The sequence below is a fragment of the Haliotis rufescens genome, unplaced genomic scaffold, assembly GCF_023055435.1.
Source record: "Haliotis rufescens isolate VD_foot unplaced genomic scaffold, xgHalRufe1.0.p SCAF_2, whole genome shotgun sequence".
Classification (NCBI taxonomy): Eukaryota; Metazoa; Mollusca; class Gastropoda; order Lepetellida; family Haliotidae; genus Haliotis; species Haliotis rufescens.
Genome location: NW_025963890.1, coordinates 10,944,356 through 10,964,839, shown reverse-complemented (window position 1 = coordinate 10,964,839; position 20,484 = coordinate 10,944,356). Strand labels below are relative to the sequence as shown.

Genomic DNA, 20,484 nt, shown 5'->3' with positions numbered 1-20,484 from the left:
TGTGCCTCTAAGGGCTCTGGGTAGGTCCACACTACTCCATGCCTGTCCCTGTAAGGGCTCTTGGAAGGTCCACACTACTCCATGCCTGTCTCTGTAAGGGCTCTGGGTAGGTCCACACTACTCCATGCCTGTCCCTGTAAGGGCTCTTGGAAGGTCCACACTACCCCATGCTTGTCTCTGTAAGGGCTCTGGGTAGGTCCACACTACTCCATGCCTGTCCCTGTAAGGGCTCTTGGAAGGTCCACACTACCCCATGCCTGTCCCTGTAAGGGCTCTGGGTAGGTCCACACTACCCCATGCCTGTCTCTGTAAGGGCTCTGGGTAGGTCCACACTACCCCATGCTTGTCTCTGTAAGGGCTCTGGGTAGGTCCACACTACTCCATGCCTGTCTCTGTAAGGGCTCTGGGTAGGTCCACACTACTCCATGCCTGTCTCTGTAAGGGCTCTGGGTAGGTCCACAATTCTCCATGCCTGTCTATGTAAGGGCTCTGGGTAGGTCCACACTACTCCATGCTTGTCTATGTAAGGGCTCTGGGTAGGTCCACACTACTCCATGCCTGTCTCTGTAAGGGCTCTGGGTAGGTCCACACTACTCCATGCCTGTCTCTGTAAGGGCTCTGGGTAGGTGCACACTACTCCATGCCTGTCTCTGTAAGGGCTCTGGGTCCACACGACCCCATGCCTGTCTATGTAAGGGCTCTGGGTACCGGTAGGTTCACACTACCCCATGTACATATCCTTGTGATGATTGTCATGTTTGTGTCACCGTGGGCTTCAGGGAATAAACAAATCCCCACCAAGTGTATGTCACTGATATGGTTCAAAGATATGAAGAGCTCCCTGTATACTTGTATCTCCGCAATGGTGATAGAATAGCACGCCATTCTGCTCTCCTCGGGGGTGTTCAAGCGAAGAACAGGTTCGTCGATCCATTCGATGGATCAAAGCCAACTAAAATAACGACAAGGTGGTTACAGTTTGTGTGATTGTTCTCAACGACGTTGATCGTTCCTCATGCCACCAGCCATGGAGGCCGCTGTGACACAGCACCAATAGTGTTGAGGTCTGAGAAAAAACCAGCAGTCACACACAGTCGCTTACAGCTAATATTTTCCTTACGTGGACTCCCGTAGAATATATACAGCATCTAGTCAGCTTTAGATCTGTTAAATAAGGCTCATTGATGACTTAAATTCATTGTTGAACAATGGCGGCAGAAACAGTCTCCTCCATTAAGGTTAACCAAGTACATCGTTCCATGCAACTCACACAGCCTTATGTCCTACCACTTGCAGTGTCAACAGAGGTCGTCACAATCGGCACAAATGACGTTTCCGTGCGCGCCGTTAGTTAAACAAATTAAAGTATCAGTAATACCACATGAAATTTTTCAACAATTAATGTTGAACAATTTCCTTGTAACCAGTCCCAACATCGTTGAGTCGTGCTGATGAAAGCTGTATAAATATTTGAAAAAGGACAATTTTAAAAAAATTATTTACATTACACCATAGGGATATTCAGTTTGCGTTTTTCACGTGTTATTGTCTAGCAACATAAACGAGTGAACGAAACCCCATGCCCATCTTCTCAACATCACGTTTCGACGCCCATTTCAATGGCAGCGTGCTCATCGTCCGCTACACCATTTGGATTTGATTTAAAATGACGCCAATATTTATGTCACAAGAAGAAACAGCACGGCCATCTTAATGGCTGCTCAAAATACATGTGCTGAAAGGAATATTTTCTTTTCGTCACCATCTCATTGAGCATGCTCGGGTTGGTTGAAAATCTGTACATGATAAACAGCCGCTAACCAGAGCGTGACAGGGAGCAGAGGTGTGCAAGGGGCATTATTATTCCGTCAAACACCCAGGTCACGAGGGAGACAGTTTCATCTCTGTATCCACGAAGAAGATCCGTGGCTCATCTCACACAAGGCAATGTCAAGACAATGTCTGATTACCTCCCTTTGTTGGTGATTGACAAGTGCTGTTGTCGCTCAGATGGGACTGTGGTGTGCCGAGGTAAGACAATGAAATGTACAGCGGGTGTTTGAAGGCGTGAATGAGGAATGTTACCGACAATGTCATGTGTCCTAGGCATCAGTTGATAGACATGGCAGGCTGTCATACATCAACGCGTACGGAATCGGCTTCTGTATCTTAACTTCATGGCCGTTTGATAGATTACTGTGTAGAGTGTTGCGACTGCTTTGACAAATTTAACTGTGCACTGAAGATCTGCACAGTTTGAAGCGATTTCTGTAATATGAAAGCGTCACGGTTGGGTAAATTCAAAACAAAACTCGAACCTTACCTTAAAGTTGGTCTTATCTCGTTTTCCTGTCGCGTGAACATTATTGACTGAAAGCGTTTTGTCATCCAATTACATGCATTCGATTACTGAAGGAATGCTGATTTATTAATTATTACATGAAATAGATTATTCTTGTGTGTACTCTTTTCTCGAAAACAAATAAATAGTTTCTTAGTCTTTACTATTAATTAGTTATACCTTTTAGAGCGACACATGTAGCAGTACCTCCGAACCTATAATTATATAGAAGAAAGACAAGTTCTATGGATGAACAACTTCTTTATTACAATTAGTGCGACGTTTCGGTGTAGATCCTAACACCTTTATCAAGCAAGTGATGGATAGCGCTGAACAACATAGGTATATATCCATAGAACTTGTCCTTCTTCATCACACCAACTTCTAAATGCCACTGAAAGAAGTTATAATTATATACACTGTTATTTGATTTCCTGAAAAGAGACACGTGAAGATTCCGGGGTAGAATAGGTCTTCAGCAACCTATGCTTGCAGTAAAAGGTGACTATGCTTGTCGTAAAAGGCGACTAACGGGATCGGGTGGTCAGGCTCGCTGACTTGGTTGATGCATGTCATCGATCCAAATTGCGTGGATCGATGCTCATGATATTAATCACTGGATTGTCTGGTCCAGACTTGATTATTTACAGACCGCCGTCATATAGCTGGAATATTGCTGAGTGCGGCGTAAAACAACAAACCAACAACAACCTGAAAAGAAAAGTAACTAAGCATTGAGGAAATGTTAAAGATCGCACTACGATATATTTGAGTAAAACTTAGTTTGCTGACTTTATATATTTATATGTTAATAATACAGTTTATAATGATAAAACCATACATCACTGCATAACATATCGAAGCGTGTGAGGTGATATGTTATAACGTCAGCAACATATCTGCAATACCAGTTTACAGTAACAACAGGTATGGCGCACTGTGGCCAAGAGGAAATCGAACCCAGGCCTTGAGTGTGAGGAGCGAACACTGTTATCACCCAGTATGTTCCTTCACCAACCTGGTTTTCTGGCTGTCCAGTAGTGTGTGTCATGTGTGTGTCATGTGTGTGTCATGTCAGTCCATGTTAAAACACTGCTTCAAACACATCTACATTGTCATTTCACGTGATGATACGGCGTAAAACAATAATCACTCAATCATATCGAGTGTAAGATCCGGGTTGGAATTTGCCCCCAGCAGCCAATGACTGACTTCGTAAGAGGCGACTAACGGGATCGGGTGGTCAGGCTCACTGACTTGGTTGATGCATGTCATCGCATCCCAATTGCGTAGATCGATGTTCATGATGTCAGTCACTGGTCGTTTTGTCCAGACTCGATTATTCACAGACCGCTTCCATAAAGATGGAATATTGCTGAGTTCGGCTTTAAACACACAAACATATCACAATCATCCGTAAAATAGATACTTACATTTCCAGGAGGTAACCAGCAGCGAATGATGTAAAACACAATGGAGGAAATCAAACTACCAACCAAAGCTCCAGGGTCTTTGCGAAATAAGACATTAGGGAGACTGACGGGAACAAAGCAGCCCCAGGGCGCAGCTAAGCGCCAGACATGGCACGGCGGCAACCCGAGGCCACCTACTCCAGCACCAGCACCAGTCCCGAAGCCCAACCTGACCTGGGAGCCCGGGATGTTCAACCTGGACTACATCATCAGGAACCTGTACCTGCCCCGGGTGGTGATGTGCGACCACAGTTTCTGTGACCTGGGAAGGGGGACCATGGGGTTCGACTGTGGGCAGCTGCTGATGCTGCAGAGTAAGAAGGATGGGTTGAAGGTGGCTGCCAGTAGTTTGGCCGTGGACTCTCGTGATGGGAAGACTCTGCTGGAAACGGAGAACAGCCTGCTTATTCCCGAGGATTACAAAGGTCGGTACCTATTGCTAAACCTGAATCTGAAAGCATTTCTGGTAAATTGCTGCCCGAGCCTATTTCGAAATATATTATCACATATCATGATATAATATGCTCAGTAAGACGGTAGACGCGTAGCTGTCTAGAAAATGTGTCATAGATATAATTGAGTAGACAATGTGGGTGTCAAAACTTCGAAACAGGAATTCTCCAAACCTCGTTAGACTGGACTCCCGGCATGGAAACCCCGCTTTCTGGACCACACTGTTTGGAACATCTTCATATGATATAAACTATAAGGACTTAATTCCGTAACATCATTCGTTTGTCCGAAAATATGTTAACCCAAACCCTTTAACTGGGAAAGGCATCGACCGAGAAATATTCTGGGGATATAGAGGGATGTTTGTTTACGCTGCATTGCATTTAATAATCAATTCAAACTACCCAAAAGTTTTCCGTCAGTAAGTTATAATAAGGGTAACGCTATTTTTCAGGGCATTATCATTTGCAGAAGCTCGAGGTCTTCCCTTGACTGCCCGACGAAGGAGGGCAGTTGAAAAACCGAGGGCTTGTGCAAATAATAATGCCCTGAAAAAAAGCGTTAACGTTATTATAGCTAAAATGGATGGAATTTGTTATCAAATAAAAAGAAACAACCTTATCGGTTTTGAAACATTTACTGCAATCGACACCAATGTCACTGACCAACTTTTACAATTATGGAAACGTCATAGAACAAACCAGATGACGTCACTATTGCACGTGACGTCACCTATCCCTACCATATGACGTCACCTAACAACCGGCTTATAATGGCCCGTCGTCAAGCAATATGAGGGCATTATCAAGTTACAGTGGCCCGCTGATATCTGATAACATGCGGGCGGTTTAATGATAATTCTATCCATTTTAGCTATAAATAGAGAATCTCACCCGAGTGTCTTTTGATATCAAATATATCAACACGAGGTGATAAAGTGGGAAAACTTGCCGAGGATTTTTTCCACTTTTCTCAATCAAAAGACACGAGGGTGAGATTTTATTTATCATCCAACATCATTCTTCCAACTTTTTCAGTTTGTAGACAGTATTAAGCAGTGTTTTAAGTGTAAAAAGTACTGCTAACAGCTTCAGTTGCAGAGCAATTAGTGTTGTCATTTGATTGTGATGTCATGGTAACCAGTGACGTCACAATGGTCTGCAAAGCATTGTGATGCAATTTCATTGCAGCGATATCTACAGTGTAGATATTGCTTGATCTCACCCAAGCGATATCTCCTGTCGGAGCCAGTTTTGGATGATAATATATGATATATATCAAAGTTTTTATGTCCTGTTTTTTTTGTTCATCAGGCTGGTTTGCTGTCGTCGGGTCAGAGCTGACGCTGAAAGCTATTCCCCACTACCGCCAAGTGGGCCAGTTAGCGATATCCGACTGTCACACGTTTCTCATCGGTGGTACCCGTAACGTGCAGTCTGTACAGAAAGTGGGCGATACCGTGACAGCCTCCAGGCACCTCTGTCCGGGAGATGTTCTGAAAATGGGAATCCTTGACGGAGCTGAGAAGTATTTACACTGTGTGGATGATAATGACAGGGAAGTTCTACTTTCCGTGAATACAGAAGGAACCTTTTACGTCTGCACGAATAAAACCAGACCCAACAACACCCCAGTCATGCAGATAAAGGACATCCTATTGAAACAAAAATTCCCCTGTGTTGTGAAACTTGTGTATGGTAGAGAACCTTCTGGGGAAGGAGTATTCACCAAAATCATGGTTTTGGAGAATGTGCAGGAAGACACCTCAATCCTTTCCTCAACTCTGCTAAAACCAAGCAATACCTTGCATGAGCTTTCTGTGGATATCCCTAACAAATTTCGTGTTGCTGTTCAGAGCAAGGAGCTGTGCCAGAACCCTGGATACATCAGCGCTTTAAATCTGTTCCAGGACAAAGGTGATATGTTTATGAGAGGAATCAAGATGTTCCGACAGGCAGAGAGTCCCATAGAAGAAAAAATAACAGCGATTGGAATCTCCTTCGTATCTCCGGCTGTGAATTCTGTTCCTGTTCCAAATAATACCAAACCGTCAACTATGACAGACCGAACTCCCTCTCCGCAAGCTGTTGAAATTATGTCAGGTCCTACTGCACCAGTGAAACAGGCAGAGCTGAAACAAGGAAATGCACTGACAGTCAGTGATGGCAAACGAGTTCAAGAATCCACTGATGGCAAGTCGCAGGAAAAAGTACAATCAGCTCCAATGTCAAAAGTCTCTCCTCAACCACAACTTAAAATTAATGCCAATTCCAGAAGGTCCTCAATTGACAATCGTCCAAGAATGCCAGAGCCGGCAACACCACAAGAATCTAAAGTAGGTGTGGCAAAAGCCATTAATGGATCTCGCAAAGGGTCAGTTAATAGTGATCGTCCTAATATGACTAAGGCAAATGTTGGATCTCTTCCACAACAAAATGGTGTCAAAAGGAACGATACAGCGACCAGCCTTCCTTCAGAAGTCCCCAAACTGTCTAGTGTAGATGTGAAGATAGAACCACCAGTGCCTACAGTTAATTCACACAAAGCCGAAACAAAGAAACCCAGACCCCCTCGCCCAAACGCATATGAAGAGGTGTGGACAGCAACATCCGGGAAAGATGACGACAGCTCTTCCACCAGCAGCATGAGCGACACACACGTCTTTCAAGATCAAGGTATCGGTGGGCAGGTTGTCACTGGTGGAGTGCCAGCAACCATTCAAACAAATTATTTGAAACCTGAAGAAATCCACGTTGCAGAATCTAAGGTTGACAAGAAACAAGCAAGAAAACCAGCCTCATACTACTCTACCATAAACATTGTTGGAGGAGACCCTGAAATTGTTGAGAACAGCCAACCAGCCACTCCTATAGAAGACCCTAAGATGCTCAAAAAGAAAAAGGTATCTTTTTCAGACATTTTAGATGTACATTCATTTACCAAGCCCCATGTTACAACAATAAACGTCAAAGAAAAGAAGAGCACAACTATTGATGAACTGCATGACTTCAGTGATGGATTCGACTCAATGTACATCCCTGACTTTGATCCCCCGGATGATACATTTGACTCTGGGAGCAGCCTCTCCTCAGGTTCTGCTTCAGGTTCCAGTTCAGATGGAGCTGGTGGAGTTCTGGAATCCTTCATGGCTGACTCTAGTTCCAGTGAAGATGACAGCGGATACATGAAGCCAGTGTTAGACAGAAAGGGACGGGTTAAGCTGGAGAGAGACATTCATAAGGCGCAAGCGGGCCCACCCAGTACTCACGAGGGCATCGCCAAGAGGATTTCTTTACCGAGTATGAAAATTGTTGGGTCTGGTGATGATCCTGAAGGGGAGCGTAAAAGTAGATTTTCGGCTGGTGAGTCAGATATACTGTGGTGACTGTCAGATCTGTGATGCACTGTGATTGCCATGATGATGTTTTCATATTCAGTGGAACCCCTTTAAAAGACATACTATAATCTCTTGCCACCTTTTTTTCGAGACAAGAGATGTACAGTGACGCTTGTACCTTGATAAACTTCGAGATATGGAACAGTTCGGTATAACGAGATTTGACTAATTGACTCATTTTTTTATATTTTTTTATATTTGTTATATTGTAAAATCATATACAATATATCTTTATTTACACTTAACAAAACCATCTATACCTAATTATACTAAAATATTGTTTTGTTTACAATACTACCAGTGATAAGTTTTTGGTTGACAGCAAGAAAATAACGTTCCAATAGAGCACTGTGCAATATTATGTCATGTGTAGAAATAATATAGAGGACACTAATGTTTCACATTACATGTCCGTTGTCGAAAGTGTCAACAAATACTACAAATGTCTCAGCATGATGATTATTGACGAATGTATTAAGTAAATAAAGCTCCGTATGGCGTGTTTTACAAATTGTTTAGAGGATTCACGATTGAGGATTCATTGTTTCTGAGGGTAGTCTTGTGGCTAGTCGGTTTGCTCATCACGATGAAATCTGGATTTGAATCAAACAGTGTACGAAGCTGATGTTAGTGACAGGAGTCATTTGTTGAAAGGTCGCGTCGGGTTCAAGATTATTACACTTGTATAGCCACGTGCATATTCGTATGTGTGCTTGTCCGTGTGTATGTTTGAACTGGTCCGGACTAATGCCGATTATATATAATTATACTTCTAGTCTACTTAGATACCACGCCAAAGTTTATAATGCATATGTCTATTCCACACAGTATACTGACTCCGAACCGACCAGTCCTTGTTTTATCCCCTTAATACCGAGCGCCAGGCAGGGTAACAACTAGTACCACCTTTTAATGCCTGGTATGACGCGGCAGGGGATCGAACCACCGACCTCACCCTCCTGACAGACGCTCTATCCTCTAGACCTCGGAGGCGGTCTATTCTGTTATGAGCGTATTAAGGACATTACGAATAAACAATAATTCGTCAATCCTGATATTTGTTAATCTGGGGATTTCCGCGGGAACGGTACCATCCTGATTGAGGGGGCCCACTTTTGATATATTTTCGATGGTAAACTTATTGGTTTTGGGTAGATCAAATAAACAGGTAGAATGATTTGACAGATTATTCATCCGTTGGCAACTATGTGACGAGCTGGAGCACAATGTCAGCACAACCGCCCAGTCAACATTACACATGTATGACTAATGTATCGGTATAGTGCCTGTATGTCGCAACTCGGGTCATCAAGGTGTTCGGTTCACTGATGAGGTTAAAGAGGTAGCGACTCTGAAGAGTACTCTTACGCCAGGCTTTTGTTGTAGTGTAGAACTATAGACGCTTGATAACACTGATAGTCTTCTACCAGAGCTTGTGATAATTAACGTTATTGTTCGGACAGGACAGATCCCATTGCTACAGGTACTTGTTCAGTGGACAACACAGTAATGACACTTGGACTGAGTGTTGAGATTGTGTTCTGACATCAATCACTTGACTGACTGGTCCAGACTCGATTGTCTACAGGCCGCCGTCACATGGAACAGTTGTTGAGGCGTTTAACAACAAACAAATTAATGTGTGGAACTGTGAACACAGGAATAACGTGTTCACCGGGAACAGGTGATAACAACACATTGCAGCGTTGACGCTTCATCTGTCTACAGTTGAACACGAGTTATGCCCCTTGTACTGTCTACCAAACAATGCATCTGTCTGTCTCATCCCTCGCGAGTACGGGGTGAGTCTGGGGACTACTGCAACATGCTGAGCCCCCTGTAGTCCGAGATTAAAAACCCAGACCCAATATTTGTATCCTCGGGGTATTCCGGCTTGGTCTCGTACCCCAGTATCCAATACCCCATCACCACTTCCAACACCTCCCGCCTCCTTCCCACCACCACCAGTATCGGATAACTGTCATCTGTGTGTGTTCAGACAAGAAACCTGTGCGTGACCTGTTTCCTCTTGGGCATTTCAAGACATACTAGGCCCCCAGTATGTCATACAGGTTTCTTCTGCGAGTCCACACCACTTAATACAAGATATACTGGGTCCCTAAAACCCTATACCAATCGCCCCGTGGGTATTCCGGGACAGACAATTGACAGTACCAATACGTACCACCCCGTGGGTATTCCGTGACAGACCCCTGTACCCATACCTACCACCCCGTGGGTATTCCGGGACAGACCCAAGTACCCATACCTACCACCCCGTGGGTATTCCGGGACAGACCCCGGTACCCATACCTACCACCCCGTGGGTATTCCGTGACAGACCCCTGTACCCATACCTACCACCCCGTGGGTATTCCGAGACAGACCCCAGTACCCATACCTACCACCCCGTGGGTATTCCGTGACAGACAAGCCCCAGTACCCATACCCACCACCCCGTGGGTATTCCGTGACAGACACCCCCCCTCCAGTACCCCGGCCCATACTTGGATCCACCCGGGTATTCCGGGACCCAGCCCCTAGTACTCAATATTTTTTCACTGAATCACATTATCTGACAGTCGTGAGGATATGATATGTCTGAGTGCTACGTCTAAGTCTGTGTGTACCGTCTCCCGAAATGACAAAATGTCCCTTGGGCCACACGTCTGAATACTCATCTGAAGAATAGAACATGGCTTCTACTATTTGGAGCCAGTACGACTGGCATGTGTGCAATCTAAAACTAACAACTTTTTTTCAGCGGTAGCGTCTATATTCACTTAAAGCAGGAAAGCAAACAGGTTTTCACGAGCACTAACAATAGTGCAACGACGTGAGGCAATATGGATATAACGCCCCTTTCAAAGGAACGAGGATCGCGCATTGTGTAACTGGAGCTGACACATACCTACATGTAGGTCACATCATCTCCGAGCACTATTCACAGGGCATTGTGCACAAGTCACGATGTCTTTATGTACGTTATAGTATGGGGAAACCCATCTACCCGAGTCTGTAGGAAAAACCTCATTACATTTCATGTATTCGTTTTAACCCAGGTGAAGTGAAATGGAGGTCGGCTTGCTCAAAAGTGGCGAGCGGGGCTGTTGTGTTGCGATAGTACGTGGATGTTTATAGATTTGGCATAATCATCATCGTGATCATTATTATTTTTATTATTAACCAAACAAGCGAGTGGTAAATAGCTCAAACAAAGATCAAACCACAGGGGAACCATACAGATCACACTACACAAACACATGCTCCCAATTTGTAAGGGGTCTTGCGAAATACCAATGGACGTATTCAGCACCAGAAAGCAAACTGAGGTCTTACTGGGTAAAGATTAACATAAACAGTGTTGTATTTTAAGGTCAATGCCGAATACATACATGTCTAGGTTCAAGGATGTGAAGCCCTGGTGTCCCCCGCCGTGATATTGCTGGAATATTGGAAAGCGGCGTAAAACCACACTCAGTCAGTCAGTCGAGGTTCAAGGCAGTAAAATCCCTTTAACCCAATGTCCACAATTAATAGAAAACATGTCGAGTTTTAGATGTGCAAATTATATTATACACAAGTTTGCGTAGTGTAGTTTTGCAACAGTGAAATGTTTCAGAATCATGACAAGAAGTTACAAAAGCATTAGAGGTGAATGTTTATGCATCGTTGTCAAATAGTGATGGTACCCCACCGTTTGCACATGTCACAAACACATGCAAATGCAAGTCAATTGTTCTCTTCAACAAACACGGGAACACATCATTTTAGTCACTGATGCGCCAAATTTGGAAATATCCTCCATTTGTCTACCATAAAACGTTTTAGGGGGCTGTCTGATAGCCTAGTGGTTAAAGCGTTCATTCGTCACTCCGAAGACCCGGGTTCGATTCCCGACATGGGTACAATGTGTGAAGCCCATTTCTCTCGTCGCCCGCCGTGATATTGCTGGACTATTGCTAAAAGCGGGGTAAAACCATACTCACTCATGGAACGTTTTGAAAGCTTTACTAATACCTTGAATGCTGTAAACCAGATCAAGCAACTCCCGTTGATAGTGTGTGTGTGTGTGTGTGTGTGTGTGTGTGTGTGTGTGTGTGTGTGTGTGTCTGTGTGTGTGTGTGTGTGTGTGTGTGTGTGTGTGTGTGTGCCACAATCAGCCCATCCACCGTATTGTAGAACGCCTGTCTTTCAAAAGGCCAAAGGTTACTCTTGTTATATACGTTGAGGAAAGCAATGAGCCCGAGGATTATAATCGGGGCCAATATATGATTCGAGTCCACCATCAGCGGATCCTGGTGACCTTCATAACACATGCATAAATTCATATAATAAGTATTTTTATTCAAAACTGATGTAAACACAACCCTCGTGCCTATTTTCCCTTTTGAGCCCATTTATAAATAAATAAAACCCTTTTATAGCCAATAGAAATCTCGGCATTAACCCCATATGGCCCATGTAGGTCAACGTGATCTTCAAGTTCCCAAAATATATGTATTGACTCATAACACATGTTTATGATATAGATACGGATGGGTAGGTACAAGTAGACAACAGGAAGACGATGGAGTTATGTTCTCAGACGATTGGTTGCAGATTATATTTTTTGGCTTGTAAAGCAGACAAGGAAGTTATATCCGACGGTTGACAACACATTTAGGTTTATAAGATCGCTAAAGTTTTTCGAAGCTGTCGCTATTGTGAATAATACAAAACCGGTTGTGGGCCGCACTATGTTGTACTGAAAGCCTCGTACCATCGATACAGACTCTGTTCCCGATGCTATTGTGGAGCGTACACTCCTGTATATGTTGAACGTCTTCTCAGTCTGTGCGGACATGACCAGGTCTTAGCACAGAAGTCGTGATCTAGAGTCCTGCTGGATAACAGGCTATTGTGCAACCGTGTACTCTCTACATGCCCGCCTGAAAAGAATTTGAAGAGTGGCTGGGACACCGATCTAAAGATTGTTTTTACCACATTGTATTTCGTACCCGAACGACTGAAGAAACTTACTGCCCATTCAGACAAGAAGTTGAATGAACGGGTTTCATCATGCGGCTCCCATGAAGCAAGAACATGCTAAATAGACTGCCTATTACAACCTTGGACCTTTTTAAAAGGATGTCACTTCTCAAGGACAACCAGCGTAGACATTGTCGGAATCATAGGACATAGAAACTGCTCCACAAATTACCAACGCGTGGAAAGACCTGAGCTATCACTTGACTATTGCACAGTGTGGAGTCTGAATGTCAACAGTCAGAGAATACTGAAATCAGAAGCAGAATGGCAAAGCAACCAGAGAAGTTGACGTGGCATCCAGGGAGCTATTCCATGAGCTACATCTTAAGGAATCTGAATCCTCCCCAGATCGTCCTGTGTGACCACAGTCGCTGTAAGCCGGGTGACTCGGGGTGTGGGGTCCCGTGCCTCCTGTATAAGGGCACAGATGCACCTGTAGCCCATGGGGTGAGGCTCGCCAAGGGGGGCAAAGGAGGAAAGTTCATGGTGGAGTCCGGAGATCTGATCCAAGTACCAGCGTCTTATGAAGGTTTGTGTTGTTATTTGGGGCGGTCGGGTAGCCTAGTGGTTAAAGCGTTCGCTCGCCACGCCGAAGACCCGGGTTCGATTCCCGACATAGGTACAATGTGTGAAGCCCATTTCTGGTGTCCCCTGCCGTGTTATTGCTGGAGTATTGCTAAAAAAGCGGCGGAAAACCATACTCACTCACTCACTCACTCACATTGTGTTGTTATTCAAGATCTAACTTCAAAGTTGTAAAACAGATTTACCCACTTGTTTTTTAATGTTAGCAAATAACAATGTAACGCTTTCACTGAATGATTGTACAACTGTGACTTTGTTATGAGTGAGGTTGTGAGTGAATTGGTTTTAACGCCTATTTAGACAGTATTCCAGTTATAATACGGCGTGTCAGATTAATGTGGGAGGAAAGCCCCAAGTGATGCATGTCTCAGACGTTTACCAATTTAGTGAAACCCATGAGCACGGGTATACGTATGGTGCTGACAAACCAAGAAACATAACCGTGGTGGACCGGGATTCGAACCCACAAGCATAGGTTTCTGGTGTGCCCAAGTTGACGTAACTCTGCCCCCTTAAACAATAGGAACGGAATGGTCTAGTATAAACAAAGAAAAAAGTGCAGGCCCACTTCTCTTTGCCCCCTCTTTGTTATGAGACCGCCTCCGTGGTCTTGTGGTAGAGCGTCCGCCCGGAGAGCGGAAGGTCCAGGGTTCGATCCCGGGCCGCGTCATACAAAAAGACGTTAAAAGATTGTACTTGTTGTTACCCTGTCTGGCGCTCGGCATTAAGGGGCTAAAACAAGGACTGGTCGGCTCGGAGTCAGTATACTGTGTCTGAGTGGGGTATTCATGTTAAACTGCGGCATGTTATCTCAGTGAGCTAGCACTATAAATCGGCATCAGTCCGGACTAGTACAAGCAGCCACACACACACATACATGTGCATGCACGTCGCTATATAAGTGCAATAATCTTGGACGCGACGTTAAACCCAATGTCACCTCACCTCACTTTGTTATGAAAACCGTCACTTGTTTGTACTTCGTTTACGTATTTTCTTGATTAGATCATAAGACAAAGAAAAGAAGGTTTTCTTAATGTTATACCCAGTCGTCTAAGGCGCCGCGATTCGCTGTGCAGAGTTGCGTCCCTTGGGCACGCCAGAAACCTATGATTGTGGGTTCGAATCCCGGTTCGCCCTGATTATGTTTCTAGGTTTGTCAGCACATACCCGTGCTCGTGGGTTTCACCGAATTGGTAAACGTCTGAGACCTGCATCACTTCGGGCTTTCCTCCCACATTAAGCTGACACGCCGTGATATAACTGGAATACTGTTAAAAGCGGCGCTAAACCCAACTCACTCACTCACTCACTCACTCACTCACTCACTTAATGTTATAATGGAAAAGTCATGTTAAAAATACATTCACGTTTCTATTAACCACAGTAAGTAAGACATGTCATATTGCATCTGCAAATGTGTATTATGTACACCACACACAAAAACTCACATTTTCTCGAATGACACCCAGGCAATCTCCAATTCCTTTTGTCTTAGGTTGGTTTTGTGTGTTTGATGCGAAGACGAGAATGGATAACAACGTCCCCGTGTACCGCAGTGCATCAGCTCTGGCTCAAACTCGCTGTGACACCTTTCTGGTGGGTGGACGTGAAAAACTCCATGTCATGCAGAAGAAGAACGATTATCTTTCCCCGAAACAAGTTTTTCCGTGTGACGTATTGAAAATGGAACGCGTATGTAAGTATGGCAAGAAGACCTATTTGGAATGTCTTGATCGAAAAGGGCGAGACATTCTTATTCCTTTTGAATGCCAATGCTTGTTCTACATCATCACCAGCAAGATAAAGAAGACCAAAGTGTCCGTTTTTCAAATAAAAGACGTATTGAAAAAGATACCATGCATTGTCAAAATCATTGCTGGTCAAGGTTTGGCTAAGAAGGATTCATCCCACGGATGGATGAAACTGACTCATGTAAGTCGAGATCCTCTGATTGTCTGCTCCACAGTCAGCATCCAGAAGAACTCATTATTAGAGATCCCAAAATCATCTCTGCTGAAATTCCATATTGCCACAATGAATATTGGCTGGCGAGAGTATAATGGCTATAAGGATGCTCTTAGTTTGTGTCGGAACGAGGCAGATAAGTTCATGAAGTCCGTCAAGATCCGCAGAGCCCAGGACAGAAGAGACCCTAAAGGCACTGTCTCTGTTCCAGCAGGCTGGAGGGCCCCTAAGAGTGCTGCTCCAAACACCCATCTTGACAGGTCCGTTTCAGCGGGGCCTGGAACTCCCCCGGGTCCTGATATTCGGAAGATTCAACGTGTCTATCCAAGCAGACCATCATTAGAGGGGGCATTCCAACCCTCGCCAATACCCAAAGAGCCTGTCAGTGATGATGAATGGGATTGCAGCTATGACTCTGAGGAGTGGGATGACATCCCAGATATTGCTCCAGAAAGATGTATGAAAGCAACCACTGACGCAGATTATCTGCATCCGATCATCGAATCGCCAAACCCAGAAGGAAACAGTGACTACTTGACGCCAGTTCACGAACCTGTTTCTCAATCAAAGCCACGCCATGTGTCCATCATTAAAGTGTCACAGCCTCCAAAGAAGGATGACAGTAACAGTGCTGTTGTGAGGAACACTGAACAGAAGCCGGTGCCAGTGGAAGGTGCTAGCGGAGGTCAGACAGCAGCTGAGTCTGAAGAATCAGATGATGGACATGACTATGTCAATCTTCAGGAATGGGGTTTAGACAGCGACAGCGACAGCGACAGCGACGGTGACTTCCAGGATGTGAGAAAGCTGTCAATACACAACAATAGTTCTGATTATGAAGTCCCAGTACAGAGAAACACACTGGTGGAAGAGTTCTACTTTGATGGTGGCCACCACAGGATCTACCACCTGCCGAAAGAGTGTCCTCGTGTGTCTGTGGCAGACTCTGGATTCGTAGATGACTTAACTTAAAGTAATAACAAGACTGTGAAATGTATCTTATGTCCCTGAGTATGATTCGTGGGATAGGACATATAACTCATGTCAGACTCTTTTCAGTGGATTCTTAAAACAGTTGTCTCATTGTGTTCAGTACTTTCTTTAGTAGATTGTGTTTAGTAGATACATCAGTAGATTATGTTCAGAAGATACAGCAGTAGATTGTGTTCAGTACATACATCAGTAGATTGTGTTCAGTACATACATCAGTAGATTGTGTTCAGTACATACATCAGTAGATTGTGTTCAGTAGATACATCAGTTGATTGTGTTCAGTAGATACATCAGTTGATTGTGTTCAGTAGATACATCAGTTGATTGTGTTCAGTAGATACATCAGTTGATTGTGTTCAGTACATACATCAGTTGATTGTGTTCAGTACATACATCAGTAGATTGTGTTTAGTACATACATGGACATGGACTGGTGCAGCTTTTTCTCAAACAAGCTGTCTACTGAACTATTTGCCAGAAAACTAGAAAATGTGTAAATTGCATTCATTTTGAAATGAGTGACCGGGTTTTCAGTGTCATGACAATGCCACTGTTTATTGTGATTCAAGAGTCAGACGTTTACCACCATGGCGAAACTTTCGAGCATGTGTACAGACGTACCAAGGACCATTATCGGGACCATCTGGGATCCAAGGCAACGATTATAAGATAATCACACTCCGAAGGGACGCGAATTGTGACAGTGAATTAGTGCGCTTTAGGCCACGGTATGCGTACATTGCATGGCAATGTTATATCCCTTGCATGGATGGTCGGGCCTGCGTCCATAACATGACCTATACAGTCACTTACGATAGGTGCTGAGTTATTGCTTTATATTGTTCCTTTCAGATTCGTGACCTTGTTCGTGTTTTAATAGCAGGGATACGATCATGAAACTATCTTGGCGTTTTAATTTTGCGAAGTCATTGAATTCGATAGCGTTTAAATCAGTATTATTGAAATAGTTATGCGATTGGTAAATAACAGTCCTTTGTAGAGGTGTTTCTTAATGTTCACAAAAAATAATATTATGAGAAATATATCAGAGGAATCAGCTGGTAGAGTATCCCGTGTGTGTGTGTGTGTGTGTGTGTGTGTGTGTGTGTGTGTGTGTGTGTGTGTGTGTGTGTGTGTCTGTGTGTGTGTCTGTGTGTTTATTTGTGTAATCAACTGTAACTATATTCGTAACATTAAGAAATGTACTCAAACATATATAAGTGACAGAAATATATTCCTTGATGTATGAGTTACTAAATGATAAAAAATGTAGCAAATATAATCAAAACTCAAATTGGACTGTGATAATATAAATTGAAACTAATGATGAATGCCTAACCATATAGCATATGGATTTCATGATTGAACACTATTCGCACGATGTACACTACAACCACAGGTCAAGGCAGACCAGGTGACTCTTCAATAGGTTTGCTGAGGATATGAGTTGAGAAGAGGGTTGTTTGATGTAGAGGATGAGAACAGACAAGGATATGTGTTTCTAAACGAATATGGGGGCGGTCGGGTAGCCTAGTGGTTAAAGCGTTCGCTCGTCACGCCGAAGACCCGGGTTCGATTCCCGACATGGGTACAATATGTGAAGCCCATTTCTGGTGTCCCCCGCCGTGATATTGCTGGAATATTGCAAAAAGCGGCGTAAAACCATACTCACTCACTCACTAAACGAATATGCCTTGTGACAATGCAGTAGAAATGTATGTATTCCGTGATATTGGTTATATTGGCATTAGGTAACATTTGGAATCTGCTCAAACTTGTTTATAGACAGCTAAATAAAACTGCCGGGCAACGGAAAGTATACACATGAAATTGGATGTGACCAAAAATTACAAACGTAATCAAAACGTTACTAGCCTTAAAACAGTCGGAAACACTGCAAACTTAAGGTCCTAAACACAGATGTGATACTCGTATCAAATACATCACCATCGAATAACCGTTGTTTGTTTCTTTTTATTTTAACAACCATCAACCATTGGTTCTTTTGGCTGCAGTTTATTATCATCATCATATTTTATTATCATCATATCTTATTATCATATGTTATTATCATCATGCAGCTGCAACATCGGTAATCCGGTTGATACCATTAACAATAAAATTGGTGTTTGTGCGTCTCCTTTTGTATATTGATCTGGTCGCCCTTCGACTGACTCATCTGGTGAGCCTGCCTAGTGAGTTATAAAGAATATGTGTCTCGTAAACATGTGTAGACGTGGGTGAAGACGTAACTCATATTTTGGTCGAGTGGCCAAAATCATGAGCCTCGTGAACTTGGCTGATTACGTGTCATTGTGTCCTGATGACGTGGACCGTTGCTCATTCTATCAATCACTGTTTTGGGAACGTGTAGCTATGGAGGCGGATATGTGGCAGACAGGACAGCAACAGACAATGCCTATATTTAGAACCGACTAAAATGGAACGTGGGTGAATATGGTTTTACGCCGCTTTAATCAATTCCAGCAATATCGCGGCGGGGAGACCTATGATTATGTGCCCCTGACATAGTGGTTAGTGTGTTTTTGCCTTAATTGTGTGAGTTTTGAAATAGATTCCATCATATTTGAAAAGTTGTTGTTCTGATATCGAACGTATACAACATTCTAATATGTTACCGGCAGCCATTATTAAATGCATCGATACTAAGTCTGTCAGATGGGTGTTTTCACAAGCACGTCGTGTGTGAGGTCTAATTTAATGAGGTATTCATGAGAAAAAAGGATACCTTTTTTAACCAATCAGAATCAAGTATTCTTCAATGTCAGGGTAGAATTCATTGTCAACACAGCCTCGTCCAGGAAGTAAGGGCCGCTCCAACTGCTCTCATGTTTCAGTTGCTACTATGTGTGTGCACTATTGTGTTAAAGATTGGCCGTACAGATTAGTCATGGACAGTGCTGAAGTAGGTCAGGCGAGAAGGTCAGACAACAAAACAGGAAGTATGTCTCCTTGCATGTGCTTCTGTGTTTAGGATAGAACGTGGTTTTACATGATTGACCTTCCAGTGGAGATCCCAGGGAAGAATATGGCCCCAATATCCAACAGTATGCAAGCATTAATCACGTGACTGTGTGTAAATTCGTATCAGGAATATTCGAATCAGTTATACTGCTTCCTACTAGCCTCTATAAGTATCGGTGATAATGCTTCCTACTAGCTCCTGTAAGTATCAGTTATACTGCTTCCTACTCGCCCCTATTGGTATCAGTTATACTGCTTCCTACTAGTCCCTATAACTAACAGTTATTCTGCTCCTGCTAGTCTCTATTACTATCAGTTATACTGCTTCCTGCTAATCTCTATACAATCAGTTATACTGCTTCCTACTAGCCTCTATAAGTTTCAGTTATGCTGCTTCCTACTAGCCTCTATAAGTTTCAGTTATGCTGCTTCCTACTAGCCTCTATAAGTATCAGCAATACTGCTTCTACTAGCTTCTATAAGTTTCAGTTATACTGCTTCCTACTAGCCTCTATTTAGGTATCAGTTTTACTGCTTCCTACTAGCCTCTATAACTATCAGTTAAACTGCTTCCTACTAGCATCTATAAGTATCAGCAATACTGCTTCATACTAGCCTTTATAAGAATCAGTTATACTGATTCCTACTAGCCCTCTAACTATCAGTTAAACTGCTTCCTACTAGGATCTGTAAGTATCAGGTACTTTTCTCCCTGCTAGCCTGTCACGATATGAGCTATAGTGATTCCTGCATTCCTTTCATTACATATAACCCCTTACTAGTCTATATTTGTATCAGGTACATTTCTTCCTAAAAGCCCCTGTTCGCATCAGGGACATATCACTTCCTTCTATTCCCTCATAGTATCAAGTAAACTATTTAATGCTCTGCTCTATTGGTGTGGGACAGACTACGTCCTTCTATTCCCTCATAGTATCAAGTAAACTATTTAATGCTCTGCTCTATTGGTGTGGGACAGACTACGTCCTTCTATTCCCTCATAGTATCAAGTAAACTATTTAATGCTCTGCTCTATTGGTGTGGGACAGACTACGTACTTCTATTCCCTCATAGTATCAAGTAAACTATTTAATGCTCTGCTCTATTGGTGTGGGACAGACTACGTCCTTCTATTCCCTCATAGTATCAAGTAAACTATTTAATGCTCTGCTCTATTGGTGTGGGACAGACTACGTCCTTCTATTCCCTCATAGTATCAAGTAAACTATTTAATGCTCTGCTCTATTGGTGTGGGACAG

The 20,484-nt window shown here is 43.4% G+C and overlaps 2 protein-coding genes across 2 annotated transcripts; both read left to right on the top strand.

The window, feature by feature from the left end:
• The first annotated feature begins 1,804 nt into the window (after positions 1-1,804).
• On the top strand, positions 1,805-8,179 carry LOC124136130. Its single transcript, XM_046501941.2, has 3 exons — positions 1,805-2,031; positions 3,783-4,238; positions 5,580-8,179. Exons 2-3 carry the CDS (start codon positions 3,815-3,817, stop codon positions 7,649-7,651), a joined length of 2,496 nt encoding a protein of 831 aa, XP_046357897.2. The 5' UTR covers positions 1,805-2,031; positions 3,783-3,814; the 3' UTR covers positions 7,652-8,179.
• Positions 8,180-12,232: 4,053 nt separating this feature from the next.
• LOC124136132 lies at positions 12,233-18,374 on the top strand. The gene is made up of 2 exons (XM_046501944.2): positions 12,233-13,223; positions 14,778-18,374. The coding sequence occupies exons 1-2, from the start codon at positions 12,959-12,961 to the stop codon at positions 16,217-16,219; spliced, it is 1,707 nt and encodes a 568-aa protein (XP_046357900.2). The 5' UTR covers positions 12,233-12,958; the 3' UTR covers positions 16,220-18,374.
• The last annotated feature ends 2,110 nt before the right edge of the window (positions 18,375-20,484 follow it).

Excerpts from the sequence above, each read along its gene's own strand:
- LOC124136130 (XM_046501941.2), top strand. The coding sequence starts at position 3,815 with ATGGAGGAAATCAAACTACCAACCAAAGCTCCAGGGTCTTTGCGAAAT. Across the intron at positions 4,239-5,579 it reads TATTCCCGAGGATTACAAAG|GCTGGTTTGCTGTCGTCGGG; the intron begins GTCGGTACCTAT and ends TTTGTTCATCAG.
- LOC124136132 (XM_046501944.2), top strand. The coding sequence starts at position 12,959 with ATGGCAAAGCAACCAGAGAAGTTGACGTGGCATCCAGGGAGCTATTCC. Across the intron at positions 13,224-14,777 it reads AGTACCAGCGTCTTATGAAG|GTTGGTTTTGTGTGTTTGAT; the intron begins GTTTGTGTTGTT and ends CTTTTGTCTTAG.